At 44.8% G+C, this 15,270-nt stretch overlaps 1 protein-coding gene across 2 annotated transcripts; it reads left to right on the plus strand.

Moving 5' to 3' along the window:
- The first annotated feature begins 189 nt into the window (after nucleotides 1-189).
- B3GNT9 (UDP-GlcNAc:betaGal beta-1,3-N-acetylglucosaminyltransferase 9) lies at nucleotides 190-9,656 on the plus strand. 2 transcript variants are annotated; one of them, XM_058846069.1, is made up of 5 exons: nucleotides 190-375; nucleotides 5,462-5,504; nucleotides 6,321-8,261; nucleotides 8,351-8,837; nucleotides 8,929-9,656. In XM_058846069.1, the coding sequence occupies exon 3, from the start codon at nucleotides 6,385-6,387 to the stop codon at nucleotides 7,627-7,629; it is 1,245 nt and encodes a 414-aa protein (XP_058702052.1). In that variant the 5' UTR covers nucleotides 190-375; nucleotides 5,462-5,504; nucleotides 6,321-6,384; the 3' UTR covers nucleotides 7,630-8,261; nucleotides 8,351-8,837; nucleotides 8,929-9,656. The 2 variants fall into 2 exon arrangements, with proteins under 2 accessions (XP_058702052.1, XP_058702051.1); XM_058846068.1 differs by having other exon boundaries at nucleotides 8,351-9,656.
- Nucleotides 9,657-15,270: the final 5,614 nt, after the last annotated feature.

A 15,270-nucleotide genomic window follows, 5' to 3' on the forward strand; every position in this document is an offset into this window, starting at 1 on the left:
CCCGATCCCTGACAGCCCCGATCCCAGACAGCCCCGATCCCAGACAGCCCCGATCCCAGCCCCGATCCCAGACAGCCCCGATCCCAGCCCCGCTCCCAGCCCCTCTCTCCCAGCCCCGATCCCTGACAGCCCCGATCCCAGCCCCACTTCAAGCCCCGATCCCAGCCCCGCTCCCAGCCCCTCTCTCCCAGCCCCGATCCCAGCCCGGGGGAGCGGCCCCGAGCCGCCTGCGCTGCTCCGCGCTCCCAGGGTTTCCTCGGCTTCGCTGGAAGGCTGAGGAATGTCTCTCAATAACTACATCCAGATGTGCCTACTTGGCAGCCCGCTGCACAGACATTACCGAGGGGACACAGGATCAGCGCTATCAAATGGGATGTAAGTATCTATTAAGCGTGCTTGATCTCGGTGGGTTTCGAGCAGGGTGGACTGGAGTCTGTCCTTGCTGCTTCCCTTTGCTCCCAGCTTTTCTTTTTGCCTTGTTGCTCTTGAACGTTGTTACATGCAGCAGCCTGCACCGTGATGGTGAACACGCAGCTGAGTCGGCTGCTGGCTCTGAACACGCAGGCTCCAGCCCTGAGACGTCTCCTTCACACTTTACTTTCCAAGGAACTTTCTTTGAATGTTTAGGTTGTTTTTACAGAAGTGTTTTTACAGGGCTTCTTTAGACAATGCCTGCAGTGCTCTGAGACAGGGTTTCCTCCCAAACACAAATATGTTCCAGTGGTGGCACATTACATTTACAAGCTATTCTTCATCAGTAAAAGGACATGAATCTTCTCCATGTTACACTGTGGTATGCTTTGAGCAAAACATGGGAATTGTCAAGCTCTCTAGCATCACAAAGACAAAATAATTTAGCCCCTGTGAAACAGGCAGTTACCGATCATATTTTTTAATAGCTTTTGAGCAGATTCTGAGAAACTTATGTTTTGGGTATAATCTTGAAATTAGTGGGGCACATCAGCATGTACTTGCTCTCCCATCTGAGCATGGGTGTAACAATAGATCCAGGCTACTGCACTGGAATTGCTTGGGTTTGGGGTGCATTGGGAAAATTATTTATCAGAAGAGGGTCTGGGAGCTGAAGAGGTGGTGGTGAGCACTGCAGCCTGGGGTGGGCTGGGAAAGGAAGGTGTTTGTTTCAGAAGGACTGTTTCTTACCCCCTTAACAAGCCTGCAAGGTTTTATTCCCCTCCTGGGGCCCAGAAAAAATAATCTTTGAAAGCGAGCAGGTTCCTCACCTTGGCTGCTCGGGAGGGACCTGTATCCCCAAAGCACTCAGGGTGTGAGTTGAGCCACTGAGCCCTCTGCCATTCTGAAAGTCAGACTACTGATGAGCAAGACTGCATCTGAATGTAGGAAAGTACCTCTGGAGGCTGCTGAGCCGGCAGAAGGTCACTGGGCACTACCTTCTACCCTGAGCACTCTCGTTGGAGATGCTCTCAGGGGGAGCTGCAGCTCTGCCAGGCTGCTGGGGCCCAGCCCGGGTGCCCGGCACAGCACAGCCCTGCGCAGGCACTGCCCCGAAAGGGACGCAAATCACACACGGTTTAAACGAGCTGCAGCCCCCAAACCATGCCACGTGTGCCTGAGTGACTTACCCCGGGCCAGCAGGGTGAGGGGAGCAGGGTGCTGGTAGCCAGCCTTTCCTGGAGCTCAGTCCTGCAGACGGCTGTTCCTGCCGGGGCTCAGCAGGGCTCTGCTCTGCTGCCATGGGATTGCACCGGTCCCCAGCGAGGAGGGATGAGTTCCTTTTGGGACCCCTACACATGGAAACAGCCATGTCAACAGCCTTCACACAGCAGCTCTGCACTTCCTCTGTGTTTAAGTTTGTACATTTCATAAAAGCTTCGTGACTGGGGTGGAAGGTGAAAGGAGGAGACCGCAGCAGCCATTTGCAAGAGTTATCCAACGTGACTGGCATTGCAAAGGGAAGGCTGGCAGTGCCAGCAGGAGAAACTGCAATTAAATGGGACCAGCCAGCTGGGAAGCTGATCAAACTGCATGTTTGAGGACTGGGGCAAGCAGATAAATAAGGCACACTGTCCTGTAACAGCATGGATTTCATCCATTCGTTTGCTCTGGCCTGGAAAAAAAAATTTGAACGCCCTGAAAAACAGCTCTGACAGGAAAGTTGGAAATTGTCTTTGGAGCAGGGCCTGCATTTTTGTTACCTGCTTCTCAATATTTGACTCAACAGAGCTTTTGCCTCCAGGTGCTACAGCAAATAACAGCAGCGGTGATGCTGCAGTGCTGTGACTGCGGCACTGTGTGGTGGCCAGGCCGGGTCTGTTGATCTGACCTGGGGAGCCACAACCTTCCCAGAGGGAGCAGTCCCACAAGAGACAACCTTCGGGGGGTCTCTGGTGATCCCTGGCCACCAGGGAACCTCAGCAAGGGGCAGCCTGTGGCTGCAAGTGATTTCAGCTCAGTGATTTCAGCTCAGCTTGCTAGATTATCCCAGGCCGACTCAGAGACAGAGAGGCAGGAGCATCGTGTGACAATTCCACAGAGACAGCCTTTATTGTCCAGCAGCTCTGCAAAGGGTAGCCAAGGACAGCAGCTCCCTGCTGAAATGGGCAGGAGCTGGGTTTTTATGGGGGAAAACCAATGGGTTACAAAGGATCAGCACAGTCACCAAACATGGTGCGATAGTTCACCATGACAAGGGAGGATGGGACCATCTAAGGGGTGTCTCTCCAGGAAAGGCTTGAGATAAACTTATCACAACTCCCTCAGGGCACAGTCTTACAAGGGAAAGCCTTGTCAGGCTCACCTGGCTCTACAGCACTGGCCAGCAGTGCCAGTCTGAGCTGTGCCATCATGTGCAGCTCAGCACTGAGCCTCTGCCCTCTCACTGTGCTCCCTCGGTCCTGGTTCATGAGCCCCACTCCTGGGATAGCTCTCAAGACACTCAGCTTTCCAGCCTTTTGTTGCCCCTCAGGCTGTGCAGCTTGTGCCCCCTTGGTTCTTCCAACTAATTCCTTATTTATGGGCTCCTCATCTTGCCACCTCATGGATATGGGACCTATCAGTCTCTTCCTACTGCCCAGCTCAGCCCTCTAATATTGCTGGTGCTCACAGCCCAGGATGCAACATCCCCAGCCTTCCCCAGGACCCTGCTGTCCTAGGGAGACAAACCCCATTGTCCCATTCAGACCCCATCAAGCCAGACTCAACACCCCCCTGTATCCATCCCCAGACAGCCAACACAAAGAGGCACAGCTGCCTCATTTTCCAAGCTTGGAGGACACAAGAGGCAGTGCTGGCAGCCAGGCCATTCCTCAAGGCACTGAGTGATGCAGCAGTTTGTAAGCCCAGCCCCATTTCAGTGGCTGGGTGGATGTTCCCCACAGCAGTGTAGGAAGCAGAGGCACATCTGCCTCAGATACAGACACTCAGGGATGTGCTGTGCTGAGAAACGCTCTGCTGTGCTCTCATCTCTCCCATCAAATATTTCCTGCTCACTTTGATAGCTCTGTAATTCTTTTCCCCTGGTGTCAAGGTGGATGAATAATCCTTTTGGCTTTAGGACATACCAGAGCATCTGCCAGAATCATCAATCCCTCTGTATTCGAGAGCAGACCACACTGGCATCCATGGATAGAGCTTACACCACTGTAATAACCAAGGGTATTTTCCTTCCAAAGAAGGAAATATCTAACAAAGACTGGAAAATCCATATAATTAGATCAAGGAATCACTTCAAGGGCTGGCAACTTCTTTTGAAAAGGAGAGGTCTATATTCAGCACTGAACTGTTTTATTTCAGCATGGAAATCACTCTTTCGGATCCTTTACTTTCCATAAAAGAAAACACTGAGGAAAATTTGGGCTATCAGCCCAGGCTTGTAACAATTCAGGGTTTTTCTTGGCTTTTCCAAGGGTACTTATTGCCAGATTCTGAGATGCTGGCAGTATAAATCTGCAAGCCATGGAAATTAAGAGTTTCGTGACACACACATTTTATTCCAAACCCTCGCCGATAACATTAAACACAGGAAAAAGCCAGGACTTTCATCCAGCTCCTTAATTACCATCTGAAGCCTGGCAGCTGAAATAAGATCCAACTTTTGCATAGAAAATGAAAAAGAAATTTTCCATTACTGTGAAGAAAGAGATGGGACTTCAGAGGTAAAATGCAAACCAACATCCTATACGTGTCAGGAGGGACTGTTTCACGAGGCTGAACAGAGTTATGAGCCAAGCCACGTGGCAGAAAGAACATAAACAGAAAACAGATTCTGAATATTATAAACATTTTTACAACAATTTACAAGAGATCTGAGAAAATTGTTCAATCTTGCTATTAAGCATCAAAGTTATGTCAGTGAAAACATCTGCCTCGCCTAGGAGAGGAGTAAAAGGTAAACAAAAAAAGCTAACAAATGAAGAAAAGCCTCTATCAGAGGGCAGAAAAAGGCAAGAAACAAGGCCTAAGGAAAAAAACCCATGGTCATCAGGACGTGGCCAAAGTGATTTTAAATCCACCAGGAATGCAAAGAGCCTTACACCAAGGCATGGATATGCTGTTTTCCAAAATAACAATTTCATAAATAATGGAGACAAAGCAGATGAGGTTAGTAGACATTTTGGAGCTGTACTTGAGAAAAAGACATGCAATAGCATATGATGACGAAATACTCTATTTCACCAGTAACTCTGAGGTGAAGTTAACTAGTAATGAAAAAGCACAGCATTTAAATAATAATATCCAAATAACGTGCATGTAAGAATTTTAAAGGGTCTGTCAACTGGTGTGGTAATTTTTCCTCCTCATAAGTCTTGAAATATTGCTTAGATACCACAGGAGCTACTGTTTTATTACTTCATAATTACAGACACATCAATCTAATTTTGAGTTGGAAAACTTAACATTATGGCTGATACAAAATTGATGGTTAATGAACAAAGAGCAGGTGATCTAATCCAGGACAGTAAAGGAGATTTGCTGAAAACAGATACCACCAAATTCTTACCTAGCATTTGCACCTTGTCCTATCACTGTATGCCCTTGTCAAAAGTTCCTCTCCATCTTTTTTTATCCCAGAAGTCATCTTTGGATATGATCTCAGCTAATTCAAAACAGAGAACTATAGTACCTTCACGGGTAGCTTCTCTTAGTGCAACTTAGGCAAGAGAGAGCCACAAATCACCTGTGAACATGATACATTATTAGTGGGTGTATAAAATACTTATGTGCACTTGGGGGAAAATTTTTGGGTGGGGCTCAACTTCTTTCTCGCTGAGGATGGTAGGAATAATGACAGTCACTCACCTCCTCCTGGAGCAGCTGTGGGGCCCCTCTGTCCAGCTGTGCCACTGCAGGGAGTGGCTGCACCTACAGGGTGATGGCAGGACCTGCCCTCGCTGCAGACACCTGACCAGCTCTTTCCCTCAGCTATGGTTACCTGCTGCTTGCTGCCTTCTTACTATTCTTTTCATTCTCATTTTGTTTGCAGTTGAAGAGCTGATCAAATAAGACAGAAGATCTCCAGGAAAAGTGTAAGTGAGGAAAAATCCTTTATTTTAAAAGCCAAATTAATCTATCATACATGAACAAAATTTTCCTAACACCACGCTCTGTCTTGCTTCTGCAGATTGGGATTTATTTCCCCACCTCTTACTTAGGGGTTAGGGTGATTTGGCGGAGGAAAAACACCCATGGCCCCTTCTAACCTTATTAATGGAAGTTACTTACAATTGTTTAATATTTTATAAAGAATACTGGCAGGAGAAAGGTCCTGTGTGAATTCTAGATTGTTCCCAATGTATTCATTTTGAATACAAATGGTTTAACAAAATGGTTTAACAAAAGCTGGCTCTGTGTGCAGGGAAACACCAGCAACAAACTGCCATGAAGAGTCTGTCCTTCAGCAGTCAGCTCTGGGCCTCCCTGGTTTGAGTCAAAAAGGGTAAAAACAGCAGTAATGGTTGTCAAGCTAGAAAAGAAAAGGTAATTATTTGTGGGAGAATGGCATCATTCATAATTTTCCACTTCACTTTTCCCAATGAAATCTGTGAAATGACAAAACACGTTCAGCACTAAGGGATACAGGATTTTGGGTTGTGCTTAGAGAGTGGTTTTCAGGATGACAGATGACTGCTTAGTGACTGAACTAACCAAGTCACAGAGCTGGCACTGGGATCAGCAGTAAGCTTGCAACCCTGTGTGCCTTTGACAAGTTCCTCAACATCTCTGTGCTTGTGTGGGTAAAATGTGCTTTGCTGCTGTGTTTTTGAACAGTGTTTCAGTTACTCTTGCCTGCTTGCTTCAGACCTGCCAAATCCTCACTGCTGACACACTGTGTTTATTTACAGATGGACAGTGGTGCCAGGCAGCTCAAACACAGCTTTTAACAGTCCCAGGAACACCGGAGAGACAATGAGAGTTCGCCCCAAAGGGGATGTGATCTGTACCCTCTTCTTGCTGGTAGCGCTTTGTTCTTTGCTCTATTCCCAAGTGGAACATTTAATCCCGGCAGGAAAAAAGGAACCAACACAGAACAAGCCTCGAGTAACACCAAAAATGTTCTCCAATCCCAGAGCACCTCAGAGGCTGATGCCAACAGAGGCAACTGCACCCAGACCCCAAGTTACCCCTGTCATGAGACAAACAGAAGTGGCCAAAAGCAGGGTCCAAACTACAACTCCACCCCCGCTGACTGATTCTGCCTTCAACTTCAAGCTCTATCTCCTAAACAAGGATAACAGGAACTTCAATCTCCTCATTAACCAGCCCAGGAAATGCCAAAAAACACCAGGAGGTCCCTTTCTGCTCATTGCTATCAAATCAGTAGTTGAAGACTTTGACAGGCGTGAGATTGTCCGGAAAACTTGGGGCAGAGAGGGTTTGGTGAATGGGGAACAGATCCAGCGAGTGTTCCTCCTGGGAACACCAAAGAATAGGACAGTGCTGGCAACATGGGAGACCCTGATGCACCAGGAGAGTCAGACATACCGGGACATTTTACTCTGGGACTTCATGGACACTTTCTTCAACCTGACTCTGAAGGAGATCCACTTCCTGAGCTGGGCTGCTCAATTCTGCCACAACGTGAAATTTATTTTTAAAGGTGACGCTGATGTTTTTGTCAATGTCGAGAACATTGTTGATTTCCTCAAGAGACACGATCCCACTGAAGACCTCTTTGTTGGGGACATCATCTACAATGCCCGTCCCATCCGTGTCCGGAAGAGCAAATACTACATCCCAGAGACCATGTATGGGCTGAGCATCTACCCTGCCTACGCGGGAGGAGGAGGGTTTTTGCTGTCAGGCTGCACCATGAGGAAGCTCTCTAGGGCTTGCAGAGAGGTGGAGCTGTTCCCCATTGATGATGTCTTTTTGGGCATGTGCTTACAGAGAATCAGCCTCAAGCCCATTTTACATGAAGGATTCAAGACCTTTGGCATTGTTAAGCCTTCTGCTGCCCCACACCTACAGACGTTTGATCCCTGTTTTTACAAAGATCTCATGGTAGTCCATAGCCTGAAAGTTGCTGAGATCTGGCTAATGTGGAACCTGCTCCACAGCCCACGGCTGTCCTGTACTCAGAAGAAGCAGGTGAAGAAGCCTTTCCAATGGAAGAAGAAAGCTCAGACAACACCAACATCACCCCTCAGATAATGCAGGCAGAGTGCAGCTCACACAGCAAACCAGCCAAGAAAGGGAGCCTGGACTGACACAGCCCAACAAACCAACTTTCTGAGTACTTTAACACATCTTATTTACAATGTTAAGAGAAGACAATAAAATATTGCAGGGATTTTCCCAAATTCCACATTTGCACATACCACGTGGGTCCATCTGTACTAATGAGTCCAAATTATCATAACATATATATATATATATAATTTATTATTATTTATTAGGATTCTAGTAGTGCTTAGTGGGACAATGTGTAAAAAGCACATTGACAAATGCAGCCCTTGGAGATTTTTCAGCATTGTTAGAAGTGTGAGAAATGAAAGAAGACATAGGGTAAGAAGAGACACCAGGGAGCACAGGGATCATTGTCAACTTGCTATTTGACTTGGATTTATTGAAAAATGACCAAACAGTAATTAGGGTACAGGAAATCAAGTTCCCTTAGTGTCTGCTCAAATCACATCACTGCTGCCTGGTTGGTTTTCTGCAGGCCTTGTAAGAGGAGAACAACAAACAGCTGTTGAAATGGGGTCCTAATGTTGCAGTTCAGGTGGATTACAAGAAAGCAAACTGGATGCTGAGGCTGGCGTGGCTGGTGGAGCAAAAGACAGGTAAGTAGGTAACTAGAAAGGAGCAAAGAGAAAGGACAAGAACTTCAAATTGATCACTTTGAGTCTTGATTTCTTGTCATTCTTTTCAGCTCAAATATCTGCTCTACTGCCATGCTCAAGATTCAAGGGACCAGTGGAGCAGGTTTTGGCACTTCGCCGAGCTCAGGGTCTCTGTACTATGCTAACTAACATTCAGGGAAAATTCAGAAGTCATCAACAGTATTTGATCCCTCTCACAATCTGACCCAAATCTTCAGAAGTTTTGCATCTGGAGAGATCCTTTGGCCTTTGCTTATAAGGGTAACCCCACACAGAGTTGCTGCTTGCATCACACTTGGGACCTGCTTCAAACCAAAGAGTGGACTGGGCTGTTTCTACAGACCTTGGTGCTCTTGCTTAGCACAGTCAGCTGCAGAGAGCAGCCAGGACTTTCATACTGCTGCGGGTATCACATGAAGGGAGAAAGCTTTCAGACAAAAGGACTTCAGAATAAAAGTCCATCTAAATTTATTGCAAGAAATCAAAACCACACTGCAATCTTTCTGTTAGGCTTCCCAAGGCTCAGTCGAGAACTTTGTAAGTATTTTAAGCATCAGACAAGAACACTGAATTGCTCAGTTTTTCAAAGTATAGTCCAGACTTTGATGCATTTTGTTTTTCCCAACAGCAGACTACCTTAGAAGAATATACTTTTATCAGACATCAAAGCAGAAGTGAATTCCTCTAAATCAGGGTTAAAAAGCTATGGAATTCATGGGGCCTGAATTCACCTCTGATACTGTGTTTGTTAATTCTTTTACAAGTTTTTACCCCCTCAACAAAACTCCTGTCCATCAGAGAAGCCCTTGGGATGGAACATCCACACAGCTTCAAAGGAAACTACAATCAGCCATAAAGGCCTAAAGTTCCTTTCTCTTGCAGAGAGCCTGCAGCACAGCTGCATTTCATATCCGTGTGCAAGCTCCCTCCCACCTGCAGCACTTTGGGCTCAGTACTCGTAACGATGCTCAGAGAGAACAGCAGGCTGGGCGTGTCTGGGGCAGACTATGAACAACAGCTTTACACGATGGTGATCTTCATCAGGAGTTCAAGCCTTACAATAATGTATTTCCAAGAGAAGGTCAGCTGTATAGAAATGCAAAGTTTTCTACATTTGGGATATTTTCAGGATGCAATCCTGAAATACAAAATGTTGACGTGAGCTTCACAAGGAGCTTTGCAAGGTGTGGAGCTAAGCCAAAGCCTCACTGGTAGGACAAAGTCACCCCCACCCCCCTCTGCTAACACATGTGATACTTGTGTATTTATGAAATTGTACAGAAATGTATTACCTGTGAGTAGTTTACAGTTTGAGAAATTATTTATACCATCATTAAAAGACAGCATACAGATGTGCCTCTAGTTGTCAGAGTGACTTTGTCAAGTACACCTACATACATGTTGTAAGACTAAAACCACAGGGATTTTCACTAAGACAGTAACATGAAAAATACATTATTCATCATTTTGGATAACTTGGTAAGTCTTCCCTTATGCTGGACTTAATTTAATGGCAACGACAGAAAAATAAACAGAGTTTACCTTGCTGTTTCCTATGAAGCAGCTAGTCAGGTTCAGCAGTCCTTATTAAGGTTTTTCTTTTACACTTGAAGATGCAGAGATTGGCTCCTCCCTCTGTAACATCTTCAAATCCGCAGTCTATCCACAACACAGCATTAATGAGTGCATTTTGTCCCACATCAAAGTTGTTGTTCAACATCTGTGTTGACACAGCCTGTGCCAGCACATACCCTGATGGCAGAAACACAACTAGAGTAAACTGTTTACTTCATTATCTCAGTCTATAGAATAGCTCATTTCTTTTATCCAGTGAATACCAGAACCTCTCTTGATGAAAGATCCATCTGGTTTTGTTCTCCAGCCTCTGCTGCATGGCCTATCTGACCTGGCTTTAAGATTCCATTTGCCTCTGCAGTTGAGCTGGAAGTTCACAGATGCCATATGTGAGCATAATTCTCTGGGGAAATGCTAAGAGCTGTGTTGCAATCCCTGCAATTTATTGAATTCTACTTACTGCTATAGTAGGCAAAGGCTTTGACTTCACCCAAGCTGAAGATTGTTTCCTTAAGGATGAGGATCTTTTCAGAAAATCCTGAAGCCCCAGGTATGTATGAGAACTGGCAGGAAGGATCTTCTACCAACCTTTCTGATGCATCACTGAAACCCAGACCCATCCTTTTCACAATGCATTCTGAGGAGATTTTATTACTGGCTAATTGAGTGCACCAGTCACACTTGCTATAAATCTTTGCTTGATAATTTTTTTCACGACTAAAGACATGAAAAAATAAAAACATCCTAAGTGGATTCTACCAGTAGCAAACAAGGCATGGAGACTTTCTCAGTATAAACTTCTGCAACTAATACAGTACAGTAAGTTTTATTGAGTCCCAAGGATCAACACACAGTCAAGTTTTGTTCCTGCTGTACATAAGTAGCCAGATTTGGTCACTGTAATGAGCAGAACTGGCTTGAGCCTCACATTCAGCATGTCCAAGTGCATCTCTGGACACATGAGCTGGTAGCGAATGCCAAGATCCATCATTCAGGCAAGCCACTGCAGACTCAGACATCATAAAAAAGAAAGCCAGAGGGCTCTGAAGCAATTCAGCATTAAAATCTTGTGCTTCCTGTCTGCAGCTTAATTATTCATCTTTCTACCGCAGCTTCTCAGAAGCAAATCTCAACCACAAACTCAAACAGTACAATAATCAAACGGCTTAGAGAACCTTCACTAAATATCAGCACTGGGAACATTCCCTGGGGAGTGCTGAAAGACCATCAGATCAGAGAGAAAAGGAAGTCTATCCCAAAGCTTAGCATGAAAAACTGCTGTTCTCCTGAGTTGTACCTCTTCCAGCTGGACTTGCAGGTCTCAGCAGCCCAGAAAATCAGCCCACCCTATCTCCCTAATGATGGTACTAACTGCAGTGACAGTTTTAAAAACCAGCCAAACTTTTAAACACAATTTTTCATTACTTTCTTGGTTAATGATCAGTAAAGCAAACCATACCATGGAATGAGAGGGGAAAGTAAAGAGGAAAGCAAACCCGAAGGAGGAGCACAACTGAGTTCCTCCAGGAGTGGGAAACAGCTCCCCCACCGTTCCTGGCCAGCCCGATGCTCTCCCTGAGCCATTCAGACCCAGCTCACGGATCTTCTCTCCCCCACTCCTTTTCCCAGCACATCTGCTGACAATCCATGTGCTAAACCTTGGAAAAAACATAACACAGGTTTGCAGTGACACCATTGTCTCAGGGGGGCTGCCTGAGCTGGGAGGGAATCAAGGTGTGATAATAAGACAAATGGTGTCTACAGCCACAGAAGCAGAAAAGGGTGGAATAATCACTGCAGCCTCCCTATTGTGGATGCAGCAGAGCTGCCCAGCTCTGGGACAGGGTAAATTCAGGATTTCAGGGCTGCAGTTTTTCTGAGATGAGCAGAGGGGAAAAGGGAATACAACAAATCAGGCTGGTTTGATGATTTAGTTGATTATACTGCACATTGCATAATCATGCAGGGATTTTTGTGATTGGTTTTAAACTAAATGTCTCTCTGAGGGATAGTAATATGAGGATGAAACTTATGCACTTAGTAGAATATATATATATACACACACACACACACATATATATATATATACAGTGTAGGTGTAAAGCACTAAGACACTTAAAACCAGCTTCCAGAATTGCAATATGCAGTACATTAAAATAACTAAAGGAGTAAAATTTAAAGGGGAATTCATTAATATATGAAATAGAAAAGATTACATTAAACAATTTCAGCTAGTTCAGAATAAAAGTTACTGTAATAATGGTATCTTACACCACAGAGGGCTGCAAACTCCAGCTTGCCTTTGCTGCTGTTTCAAGCACTCATTTCTTTCCAAACCACGAGGAGAAATTATCTTACCTGCTGGAAAAATAGACATCCCCACAAACACAAGAGCTTGGGATGTAAGCTTTGGCAGATAAACATTTTAACAGTGACGTTATCAGTTAGAGCAAAAACTCACATAGGCAAAGAATATGATATTAAGTTGCACCTGAGCCCTCCAAGTAACACTCCCCAAAAAACCAAATCCTTCATGGGCTCTGCTTCACTGAGCTTATTTTTAATGCTTAAGAGTTACATCTCCAGTAAGCTCCATCTATCATTTCCCCTTGTTTTACTTCAGCCTTACCTTCTCTCTGAAGGTTCACACTTTACATGAAAAGAACCAACCAGAACTAACCAGTATTTTAACTCCTCAGACACAGTGAGGTATTTATTGCTACATGTGCTGTCAGATTGTGTCTGACAGTCAGGCAGAGAGGAGGGGGATTTGCACTGGTGTAATCAAGGTTTAAAAAAAAAAGGTGTTAATCGGGCAAAAGTTGACACAAAATAACTGTAACTAGCATGGAATAATGTTTCTTGCATCAAAACATAAAAAAAATTATTCTGAACACAACCAGCCCATGTGAAATTGTGCCAAATCAGACAACTTGGTCTTTGCCCAAGTACTCTGGAGAAAGCAAGCAGAGAGGGCTTGGACATAACATTTCTTTCAAAGTAATAGCCGCTGACTCACACATGCAGATTTACTCTCAATGTATCTTTTGAGCCACCAAACACAAAAGCCTAACAGAAGTTCTGGCTTAAAGTGACCAACAGGTTCTAACAGCAGGTAGAAAGTCAGTGTGAAGGGGGCAGCAACACCCTTGTTTTCCCTCTGGAAAACAGCAGCTGGCCCCTAACCTCCAGCCAGCCCCAAAGCAATGATGAATCACCATCTTCTTGTAGTGCTTAAAGTTTTGTTTTAAACAGGTTGGATGGGAGCTCTGGAATATGAATAATTATGATCACATGAATCAGTTCTCACACACCATATGATTACTCTTTGAGAAAAAAAAAAATCTGTTTAGAATTAAAAATGTGACAGTTCCTGGCAACAGAAGATTGCTTTTTCTTGTCAGGAACTGCATTTTGGGGAACAGAGGGTTCTAGTACTGCACAGCATCACTTATCTATATAGCACTGCCTGGAGCCATCACAGGAGCCAAGGGACTGCTTGAAGGCCTGAAGAATACGGGAAGAAATGTCGGCTTCACCTCCTTAAAGAAGGTCACAACAACCAATTTTATTAAGTGTAAACAAATTAAATACTGTGGACAGTACTCCAATATTCAAGTTAAGCAGACACACACACAGACTCCTCACTTCTTTACAAAGGAAAACAGCACACATCAGAAGGGGATCATATGCACTACACGTTTTATTAAAAATGCAATTGTACTTAACTTTATATCAAACAGTTTTAGCATATGAAACCAAAATGATGGACCAACACACATGTTACCAACATGCAGGATCTGTACCAAACCACACAGGATTATTACAAGGAACAAGGCCACCTGGGATCTGATGCAGCTCAAATCTCTCAGTTCCTTTGGGAGAGGGAGGCAGAGCTGGCCCCTTGCACTCCCCTGAGCAGCCCTTTCCACAGAACAGTTTTCTTGGTTCAGATGAACTGCCCCATCCCAGCCTCCCTTCCTGCCACACTGCCATCCTTGCCTTGTTCCCCAGAGCTCCTCCACTCCTTCCTCTATTCTTTCTGATTCAAACTCACCATCATTCCTCTCTAACCATTCCTGAACTTCTCAGCAAGTCCTTAAATGCTCCACAATGCTTCTCTAATGCATCAGCTCAGGAACAGCTTGGCTTGGCTTTGTCGGAATAGGAGCAAACAAATCAAAACATCTTAGACAAGAGAGCTGTGAACAGCTACATTCACAAAAGGTGGGTGAGGAAACCCATAAGAGTTATCCACATTATCTCTCCTGGTGCTTCTTCAGATCTGCTTCTCCCAAAAGTCAAATGCTTTAAGTTTAGCCCAGCAGCAACAGCCAAGACACAAAATTGCCTTTAATTTTCTATGTGTGCAGAGAGTTTTTCAGTATCAAGGGGCTGACCTAGAGAAGTATATGGGTTGTTAAGACAGAACTGTTAATTACCAATATTATTTTAGTCCTTGGACTCACCAGAGCATTACAAGTAAAGCCTGAGTCACTGTAGTTATTAAATACCTTTGGTTAGCTGCTGCTCCTGTCCTAAGTCTCAGGGTTCATGCTACAGCAGCAGGCCTGACCGCTTCTGAAGAAATTCAACTCAATATGCTTGAGAGCAGGATATTGGTGACATCTGCATAGCCATTACTTAAATCATCCCATCAAGGATTTATCTCCTCTTGCTGCTTATCTGGAGCCTTTATTAGAAAAGGATGAATTAAAATTAATTGGAATTAGCATCAAGATTGCTGTCACATTTTAGTAACAAGAATCAGCATGCACAGCATTTCAGTTCAGAGACCATAAAGTTCTGCAAGAGCACACTGAGCCAAGCAGCAGGCAAGCTCAGTTTGTACTCCAGCACAGAAGGATGCTGCAGGAGGAGGGCTGAGTGCTCTGCCTGCCCCACACAGCCAGAGCAGGAGAAGTAAGTCCCATTCCTTGTGCCCTGCATTAACCTTTGAGCTGCTTCAGGGCAGGGAGACTCCCACAGCTTTTCTGTGAAGTCCCTCGGGGCACACGAATGAAGTACAGAACTCACATTTGCTGCTTTCACTGCAGGCATTTCCTCCCTTCTGCTGTGTCATATTCCCCCTCTTTGAAGCTCAATCAATTTCCATGATCCCCAAGGGTCCACAGGAGCATAACAATCCCATTTCTGAACACAATGCACAGCCCACGGTGCTGTCAATCACAGTTTAAAGACTTCCCTTCTCCACTTCATGGCAAAACCTTACAAAATGCTTTAATGTATCTACCAAGTTATGTTAGTTACTGTTTCTTTGGAGAGCATACTGAACTGGCTATAAAGTCACTATACACTAGTCAGGTACTTTAAATACAATGTCTGAAAACCAGTAAAATAAAAAGAACTAATTGATAAGAAAAGAAAAAGCAAG

This window comes from Poecile atricapillus, chromosome 10 (assembly GCF_030490865.1).
Source record: "Poecile atricapillus isolate bPoeAtr1 chromosome 10, bPoeAtr1.hap1, whole genome shotgun sequence".
In the NCBI taxonomy this organism is placed as follows: Eukaryota; Metazoa; Chordata; class Aves; order Passeriformes; family Paridae; genus Poecile; species Poecile atricapillus.

Coding starts and splice junctions, on each gene's coding strand:
- B3GNT9 (XM_058846068.1), top strand. CDS start 6,385: ATGAGAGTTCGCCCCAAAGGGGATGTGATCTGTACCCTCTTCTTGCTG.